General features: G+C 46.0%; 1 protein-coding gene across 6 annotated transcripts in view; it reads left to right on the top strand.

The window, feature by feature from the left end:
• Positions 1 to 9,051: 9,051 nt before the first annotated feature.
• The window catches only part of usp7 (ubiquitin specific peptidase 7 (herpes virus-associated)), an 82,781-nt gene continuing 81,706 nt past the window's right edge, over positions 9,052 to 10,126 (top strand). For 3 of the 6 annotated variants that reach the window (XM_078418184.1, XM_078418185.1, XM_078418187.1), the window contains exon 1: positions 9,052 to 9,731. In XM_078418184.1, the coding sequence (XP_078274310.1) occupies positions 9,662 to 9,731 (70 nt within the window). In that variant the 5' untranslated portion in view covers positions 9,052 to 9,661. The remainder of the gene's footprint in view (positions 9,732 to 10,126) is intronic. The other 3 variants (XM_078418189.1, XM_078418188.1, XM_078418183.1) reach the window with 2 other exon arrangements.

Raw genomic sequence — 10,126 nt, 5'->3', positions numbered from 1 at the left:
TCCAACCACCTCAATGCCAGATAATTTCCGAATCACAGGCTATTTTACAGGCTTCACGGGTTACCCTGAGCAACACGAGACAACCTGTGGCTGCTAGCTGTGCCCTTCAGTACTGACAAATGTTCCAAAACATATTTAAATTGTTCTTAAAGGACGCATCAACCCGTGCAATCGATCAAACCCGAGGGAATGCCTTTTACATCATTAAAGTACAATCTTCCACATCCCACTCCAAAATTCCACAGTAAATGTACTTACCCAAATTGATATTATGACCATCCATTTGAGTCAATGAATTGTACATCCCATATGAAGTGCATCAAACTTCCAAACGTGGTGGGAGCCAGTTTAGTGGAGATTTACAAGGATGTTGCCAGGATTTGAGAGCCTGATCTATGGAGAAAGGATGGGCAGGCTAGGACTTTATTCCTTGGAGGGCAGGAGGCTAAGAGGTGATCTAATAGAGGTGTATCGGATCATGAATTGAATGCACAGAGTCTTTTACCCAGAGTAGGGGAATCAAGAATCAGTGACATACGTTTTAGGTGAAAGGGGAAGGGTTTAATAGGAAGCTGAGGGGCAACCTATTCACACAGAGGACAGTGGGAATATAGAAGGGGCTGCCAGGTTTTAAAAGACATTTAAAAGACATTTGGACAGGTACATGGACAGTAAAGGTTTAGAGGAATAGGGGTCAAATGCAGGCAGGTGGCACTTGCATAGATCATCATTATCGGCAGTCACTCGAAGCGAGTATGACTGTCCTCTCCTTTGGATGACACCTGTGCGTGACTTTGTTTAACGTGGGGAGACTGGTGCACAGACAGCCACCCCATGGTCCTTGACAGATCTGGGTCAGGATCCAGTGGCATGGAATCCAAGTCGACCGGGGAACCTTTTCTGCTGCAGCCTTCATCTGCCTTCCCAGCCGTTGTGACGCTCCACTAAAGTCAGCCATCATTCTCCGCCTGTTCCACCGTTGAGGTCTTGGACTTGAATAGATGAAACATCTGCATAGGTATGGGCAAGTTGGGCGGAAGGGCCTATCCCAATGCTGTGTGGCTCTATGACTCCTAACAGCATATACAAGGAGATACAGAAAACTGGAGTTGCTGGAATCGTGAGCAAAACACTAGGTGCTGGAGGAACCAAGCAGATCAGGGAGCATCTGTGGAGGGAATGGCAGGTGACGTTTTGAGTCAGGACCATTTTTTGGTGGAAAACCCCTTCATGTGAAGTTACAGATTTTTCATATTCCCCAAGAGGGGTATCAACAAAGGAGACAGATACTTCTGCATTTTGTGCGGGAATTAGATGCAGACATGCACGTTAGCATATAGCTATGGCTTGCACCTTGCATCTTTTTCACATTCACACATCCTCTGGATCTCTTCTCACCAAAAGTATTAATATTGGAGCCCCTAAACCTATCAAGAAAGGTCACATGCCATCAATCTGATGCTCACAGGCACAGGCCCAGAATCGTTTGCATCCAGTCAATCAGTTCCACGTCACTGCTCTAATTATAGTGTATTCAAAGAAAGATATTTCACTTTGCATCATCCCATCTACTAATTTAATAATATAATAATGTCCATTTCAAAGTTTATCAGCTTGAGCTCTTTTGCTTTAGTCTTTAGACATACAGCATGGAAACAGGCCCTTCGGCCCACCCAGTCCGCGCCGACAAACGATCACCACTATCTTACACACTAGGGACAATTTACAATTTTTACAGAAGCCAATTAGCCTACAAACCTGCACGTGTTTGGAGTGTGGGAGAAAACCAGAGCATCTGGAGAATATCCACGCGATCACAGGGAGAACGTACAACCTCCGTATAGACAACACCCGTGCCCAAGATTGGACCCATGTCTCTGCCGCTGTAAGGCAGCAACTTTACTGCTGTGCAACTTTGCAGCCAGTGTTTGTCTCAAAAAAGACTTGAGGGTGTACATTTCCCCAATGTTTTACAAAAGGGCAACATTATTTAATTGCGAATTATACACCTTTGATTGATTTATATGGCAACATTATGCCTAGTTTGCTGTATTATCGGCCAATGTGCACATTCCTTCAACTGTGACCTTTCTTGTTACTGCTTTTATTTGTTTTGTTATTCATTCACTAGTTGTGAGCCGAGCAGCCGGGGAGATGCAATGCCCATTCCTTACTGCCCATCAGCTCGAGTCCGTTTGAGTGAACAAGAATTGTTGTGCGTTGAGTCAGCAATAACCAGACCTCCAACATTGAAGGATTTCCTTCCCAGGACAGAAGTGGATTAGATGAGACGTAATGGCAATTTCCATGATCAACATTTCTGATAGTAGCATTTGTAAGATTTTTAATTTATTTAAATCTTTGAATTTAAATTCTTCAGCAACCATTGGTGGCATTTGAACTCAAGGTTGTATACCAAGTCCAGGACTCAAGATGTTAACAAATGGCACTCTCTCAAAACTCCAAATTAGACTTTGGACTTCAGAGATACAGCGCAGAGAGTCCCTTCAGCCCACCGAGTCCACGCCAACCAGCGATCACCCTGCACACTAGCACTAGGGGGCGGCATGATGGCGCAGCGGTAGAGTTGCTGCCTTACAGCGAATGCAGCGCCGGAGACTCAGGTTCGATCCTGACTACGGGCTCCGTCTGTATGGAGTTTGCACGTTCTCCCCGTGACCTGCGTGGGTTTTCTCCGAGATCTTCGGTTTCCTCCCACACTCCAAAGACGTACAGGTTTGTAGTTTAATTGACTGGGTAAAATGTAAAAATTGTCCCTAGTGTGTGTAGGATAGTGTTCATGTGCGGGGATCGCTGGGCGGCGCGGACTCGGTGGGCTGAAGGACCTGTTTCCGCGCTGTATCTCTAAATCTAAAAATCCTACACGCTGGGGGCAATTTACAATTTTACCAGTCAATTAACCTACAAACCTGTATGTCTTTGGAGTATGTGAGGAAACCGGAGCAGCCAGAATAAACACACGAGATCACTGGGAGAATGTACAAACTCTGTACAGTCTGCACTTGTAGTCAGGATCGAACCCAGGTCTCTGGCGCTGGAAGGCAGCAACTCTGCTGCTGCACCACTGTGCCGCCCTCATGGGAGAGGATATTAATTCTGAGTAATTCTTTTTATGAGAGATCATTTTGAAATATTTTTTAAAGACACAAAGTGCTTGCGGAACTCAGCAGGCCCCTCAATCGGAAGACAGTCTGAAGAAAGGTCGTGACCCGAAACGTCACCTATCTATATTCTCCAGAGATGCCGCCTGACCCGCTGTTACTCCAGCATTTTGTGTCTATCTTTGGCATAAGCCAGCATCTGCAGTTCAATGTATTACATTGTAATAGAATCTCTGGAGAACGTTTTGGGTCGGGATCCTTCTTCAGTCTCAATCCATATTTTACAGAGATGCTGCCTGACACTCTGAGATACTCCAACATTTTGTGTCTTTCTTTGGCAAACTCGCATCTGCAGTTCCTTGTTATTGCACTTTGATATGGCACATTATTCCCATTTATCAACTCTGCTATGGTCTCAAAGAATTTTAAGTGGATTTTGTGACCGCAGTAAATTCCATTTCTTGAAGTAACAATAAAATGCCATCTTTTGATTTGTTGGATACTTCTGAATTATTTCACTTGAAAAAAGACTAAATAATATCATTCACATTCACAGTTCTAACCTTTGCATTGAGCTGCATTGCCGATGCAGTTTCCCAGGCAACATTCTTCTTCGTTTTCCAATGTCCTCACTTAAAAGTATGTTCACATATCGATGTCCATGCCCAAACCATTTAAATAGATCACTCGATTTTGCAAAATTTCGGTCAGCATTCTTTATTTTATTCTTCTTGCTTCACTGCTTAAATGGCTAAAAACGACTCATGAAGAAATAATTTCAGATACTGGAAATTTGAAATAAAAACCCGTGGCACCTGTTTCCATGCAGTATCTCTAAACCGCTTTCAAGTTCTAAAACTCAGCCGGTAAGATCCTAGTTTACAAATCCACAATCTAATTATCTGCACCTAGGAATAGGATATCCATGGAGATATAGGAAACGCAGCAATCATGACCCTCTTGAAGAAAGGGTACAAATCCAACTGCAGTGCAAGTGGGTCTGCGGGGGTGTGTGCGGTTGTAGAGGGGGCGTCGTGCTTGTTGCCACAATCACTGCCAGGATCTTCCTCAACCACTTAGGGGGCAGCGCAGTGGCAGAGTTGCTGCCTTATAGTGCCAGAGACCCAGGTTCGATCCTGACTATGGATGCAGTGTGTGCGGAGATTGTACGTTGGCCCTGTGGACGTGCGGATTTTCCACGGGTGCACCGGTTTCCTCCCACACTTCAAAGACGTGCAGGTTTGTAGGTTAAATGGCTCTGATAAAGATTGTGAATTGTCTCTCGCGTGTAGGATAGGGCAAGTGTACGGGGATCGCTGGTCGGCGCGGACTCGGTGGGCCAAAAGGGCCTTTTTCCGCGCTGTATCTCTAAACTAAACTCTTCTGGCCAGTAGCCAAAGAGTTGGCCTCCCAACTGCAATCTGGATTACATCCATCTTGAGGCACAAGTTGGCACAGACATCACCACCCAACAACCTGGAGAAACACAGGGAACAGTACAATCACCTTTGTGATCTTTATTCAACCTCACTCAAGCTTTTGCCTCCTATTCTGTGGATTTTCTTCAATCTAGCACAGCGTTAAATGAATAATTACAAAATATAGCCTGACACAGGCCAGAAAGTGGCTACTTAGTCCTTCATGCTGCTGCCAGCTTTCTGAAAGTTATACAATTCTTCCCAATTCCCAACCTCTACACAATTCACTCAATATTTTTGATTAGTTATTAAAAATAATTGATATTGATTTTTTCAAGCGGCAATGAAGAATTTGTTTTAGTTGCAGCATTGCATTCCATGTTCGTGTGGCTTCAAAATGCAGTATTCAGAGCGACACAAATTCTCCTAAGAATCTGAATTTCTCTCGTGTCTGTGAATAATTTTGCTCAGAGCAAGATAAATCTTGATGATAGGTTTACTGAGGTTATTTTGGCTTGAAGATATATATTGTCAGTAGTTTTTAAAAATCAATTATAAAGATTGTTGATTCACTTAAGTGTCCTTGTATTGTTCTACCTATTTCTGCTGACATTTTGATTTCTCTGTTTAACAGTGAATACTGAAGATGTACAAGTGCGTTCTCGTAATTTTGTCCGGATTAAAGGAGGTGCTGGACCACCATTTGCCAGATAATGAGTGGCGGACCTGTAGTTACTTAGTTTAAAAAGTGCATATAGACATTTGCCATAATTTATATGTGATCCATTCAGAAAATACTTTTATTGAATAATGGCTGAAGTACTGGTATCCCAGCCTATGTGAAACACACATTGAGAAGTCAGTTACTTGCATTGCAAATGAAAGAATGAAAGACTGCAGTTCTTAAGGGAATGCGGAAAGGAAGAGAAACTTCAAATGGTAATTTTATTAACGAATAATGCACATATTTCTACGGATCAGAAATATGTCAAAATGGCATTGATGCTTTATCAATCAGCTCTCTTCTGTGACCTTACTTATGTCACACTCATCTCTGGATAACATGGATAGGTGACATTTCAGGTCGGGACCCTTCTTCAGACTGATTGTAGGGGAGGAAAACAAAGCTTGAAGGGACGAGCAGCAGGAGAAAGCCTGATGGGTAATAGGTTGATAATAGGCGAGGTGGGGTTTTTTTTGATAGGCAGATGGTTGAATAAAGGCCAGAAATGAAAACAGTTGATGAGAGACAAAAGGATTGAATAGTTTCCTAATTGTGAAGCTAGAGGAAAGAATGTAGGTGGAAGGGGAAAAATAGGTGCCTGCAGGTTGGGCACGGGGAGGGGGGGGGGGGGGGGGCGAAGGGAGAAGGAAAGGGTTATGTAGTTACACAAAATTGGAGAATTTAATCTTCATACCTTTGGGCTGTAACCTACCCAAGCAGAATATGAGGCGTTGTTCCTCCAGTCCTAAAATTGGAGAATTCAATGTTCATACTGTTTGGTTGTAAGTACGAGGTGTTGTTCCTGGAGACTATTGAGAGAAACTGACCAGAAACACAAATGTTTCTCCTTGTATCCTGAGTATTTCCAGCTGTTTTAGTTTTAATTTCAGCTTTCCATTACCCACTGTAGTTTGCTTTTGTAATTTGATCAGGATCGATTTTTCCCCCCACAAATGTCAACAATAGAAAAGATTTGCAGCTGATGCAGTGCCTTTCACCACCTTTCTGCAGTTTACAGCTTGAAAAGTAGCACTGAAGTATCGTAATTTATGAATAATTGGAAATACAGCAGCAAATGTACAAAAAACAAGCTCACAAACAGCGATGGCCAGGCAGTTTGTTTTTTAATGATCTAATTAAAAAATACTGCAGAAGCTGTAAATTTGAAGTAAAACATGGTAGCATCCATGGAGTGGGTAAAAAAAGTTAGTTTCAGGTTGTTGATCCAGTTCTGATAAGAATTCATCAATTAAGAATGGTTACTCTTGTTTCCTCTCTCCACTAATGCTGCCTGACATGCTGGATATTCCTACCATTCTCCAAACAAAGAAGGATCCCGACTCAAAACGCGCCTGTTCATTCCTCTACAGTTGCTGCCCGGCATGCGGAGTTCCTGCAGTGCTTTGTGTTTTGATCTATCATCCTCAATTTACCTCTACTTTAATAATGTCAGTTAAAGAATAATGGAGTGGATGGAATGGAATACTTTATTATCACATGTGACCAGACACAGCAAGATTCTTTGCTGCATACCCAATGTATACAAATAGCGGCCACCTACGGCGCTGACAAAGTTACAAAGCATGCCGGCTCCAATAATAAACTAAAACACTAGATATTTCCAGATTTTCTTTTATATTTTTTATCTGGAATCAAATCTTTTATCTTTTTCATTATTTCAGTTTTGTTTTCTCATTTCCAGCAAATGGTGTGTTTTTATTTCATGCTGCTACAGCAATTAACGCTTTCATAAATTGGTACCTTCGGGCTTTTTGCATCCATTATTGGGAGGAGGAGAAAATCTGCACCAACGACAGTGCGGCATCTCGAACTGCGAGGGCCCTCAGCTCGACAGAATGCAGCAAAAGAGAAAGAAATAAAAAGTTTGTTTTCAAAAGTAACTGGCACTCCTTTGTGTGGGGGAGGGAGTGTACATGGTACATGGATAGGACAAGTTTGGAAGGATATGGACCAAACGCAGGCAGGTGGGACTAGTGTAGCTGGGACATGTTGGCCGGTGTGGGCAAGTTGGGCCGAAGGGCCTGTTTCCACACTGTATCACTCTATGACTCGAAGAAGGAAGGTTGTATGTCAAGTCAATTTTATTTGTATAGCACATTTAAAAACAACCCACGTTGACCAAAGTGCTGTACATCAGTTCAGGTACTAAGAAACGAACATACAATGGCACACAAACATAACAGCACATACATAAACAGTTCACAGCACCCCCTCAGAGGGCCTCAAACGCAAGAGAGTAGAAATAGGTTTTGAGCCTGGACTTAAAGGAGTTGATGGAGGGAGCAGTTCTGATGAGGAGAGGGAAGCTGTTCCATAGTCTCGGAGCTGCAACCGCAAAGTGCGGTCACCCCTGAGCTTAAACCTAGACCGCGGGATAGTGAGTAGCCCCAAATCGGCCGACCTGAGGGACCTGGAGATAGAGTGGTGGGTTAGAAAATGTGTAAATATTAAGTATATACTAACCTTGGGGAAAAGGGGCTGACTGTCTACCCTATTTTTGACTTAGAATTTTCCATTATTCTCTCAGATGCGCCCTCAACCTCCGGAAAAAACAATCCAAGTTTGCCCAACCACTCCTTATAACTACAACCTGTAAACCAGGCAGCATTCTTCTGCACCCTCTCCAAAGCCACGTCCTTCCCGTCATACTGTACGCAATACTTCAATTGCAGACTAACCAAAGTCCTACAAAGCTGCATCATGTCTTCCTGACTTTTAAACTCAATACCCCGACTGATGAATGTAAGCATTCCATATGCCTTCTTTACCACTCTATCTACGTGTGTTGGACCTGGACCTGGACCTGGACTCCAAGATCACTCTGTACATTAATGGTGCCAAGGGTCTTGCCATTGATAGACACAAAAAGCTGGAGTAACTCAGCAAGACAGAAGGAATGGGTGACATTTCAGGTCTGAAGAAGGGTCTCGCATTCTTTCTCCCCGAGATGCTGCCTGTCACGCTGAGTTACTCCAGCTTTTTGTGTCTTTCTTCGGTTTAAACCAGCATCTGCAGTTCCTTCTTACAAAAGGGACATGCCATTAACTGTTCAGTTCAGTTTATTGTCACGTGTATCGAGGTAATGAAAAGCTTTTGCTGCGTGCTAGTTTCCCAAAGTGCACATTTGTTTGGATTAAACATCATCTACCATTTATCTGCATCCTGTTGTCTGCTTTGACAACTTTTCACTGCACCTCGGTACACGTGACAATAACAAACTAAAATAAACAAAGCCTTTGGATGGTGGGTGGAGGTAGATACAATGGTAGCAGATACAATGGTGGCTTTTAGAAAGGCAAATGGATATGCAGAGAATTGATGGAGTGTGGATCATGTGTCGGCAGGGATTAGTGTAGCTTGGCTTCATGTTCGGCACAAACACTGTGGGCCAAGGGGCCTGTTCCTGTGTTGTACTCTTCTATGTCCCATTAAGTACACTTTGGCTGGATTGCTTACCCCTGAATGCAGCAGTGGGCAGACGATACACGGCTGCCAGAGAGTCTTGCGGATGACATTCGGCCTTGGCCCTGCTCCAAGCCTGCCGCACATGCGCACTGCTCCCTGCTCGGCCCGGCCGGCTACGCGTGCGCATTGCTCCCACCTCGAGCCCTACCTGCTCCCCCCTCCCCCCGGCCAGGCCCGGCTGCGCAGGCGCACTGTCCCCGACTCCAGCCCGGCTCGCCGCACATGCGCGCTGCCCCCTCCTCCCGTCCCGGATGCGCGTGCGCAATGTCCCCTCCTCCAGCCCGCCCGGCCGCGCAGGCGCCATGCGGGCGTGACATCTGCGTCGCGCCGCCATTTTCTGCACGGTGCGAGCATCGGGTCGAGGAGAAGAAGGAGGCGGCGGTGAGGCCTAGCGAGCGGGGCGCAGCCTGAGACAGGACAGGACAGGAGAGGGAGAGAAGGCGTCAGCAGGGCTGTTTGCAGCCACTGCAGCGTAGACCACCCACCGCTCCAACCCGAAATTGGCGACGATTATTTGTTTTGGAACCTGACCCACCCGCCTCTCTCCTCCGGTCGCGGCCGAATAAAAAGCCGCTAATTTTGATCCTCGACTCCCGCTCTCCCTTTCCCCGCTCCCCTTCTCCCCCCCTTGTCCCTCCCCCTCCCCTCCCCCCCCCTCCCCCTCCCCCTCCCTCCCCCTCCTCTCGGGAGGCGTTGGCTCTCCCCCCACCTCTTCGGGTGCAGGCCGAGGCGAGTTCCCCCCCTTGCCGTGACGAGCGGGGAGGGGGGAAGCTTCGAGCGCGCAAACCCCGGGCGAGATTGGGCGAATCGCGAGCAAATACGTCCGGGTTTCCGTTCCTGCCACCAGGGAGCCGTCGCTCACGTCCTACCCCGAGGCGCGGGGGCCCGAGGTGGAGGCCGGTGCCGACACCATGAACCACTGCACCAAGTCCGAGCAGAATGAGCAGCATCTCAGCGAACCCGAGGAGATGGAGATGGAAGGTAAGCACAGGGTCCTGGCTCTCTACCTCCCTCCTCCCCACTTTACCCCCCTCTCCTACCAGTAACAAGATTATCTCTCCCTCTCTGCCCCGAGTTAATGTTAGGCCGCAGGCTAGGAACGCGGCTCTCTGTCCCCCCTCCCCCCCCCCACCACCATTCCACTGGACACCACGAGTAGGCCCCGGGCCTCTCTGTGTGCCAAATCCCAAATTATTTCCTCAACGAGCTTTAAATAACCGGCCGCCTGTTTTCATTTAAGCGTGTTTCAAACGCAGCAAACAAGGCCCGTGGTTGGGATTCAGGGCTGATGAGAGTCAATGGCTTCCAGATCTCCGCAGTATTTGCTGTCTCATGTTTGTTTGGCTTGTTTCATCTGCCATCAATATTTGGGGTTT

The sequence above is a fragment of the Rhinoraja longicauda genome, chromosome 21 (genome assembly GCF_053455715.1).
Source record: "Rhinoraja longicauda isolate Sanriku21f chromosome 21, sRhiLon1.1, whole genome shotgun sequence".
In the NCBI taxonomy this organism is placed as follows: Eukaryota; Metazoa; Chordata; class Chondrichthyes; order Rajiformes; family Arhynchobatidae; genus Rhinoraja; species Rhinoraja longicauda.
Note: the sequence above shows the minus strand (reverse complement) of the source record. Positions and strands in the feature narration are given on the sequence as shown.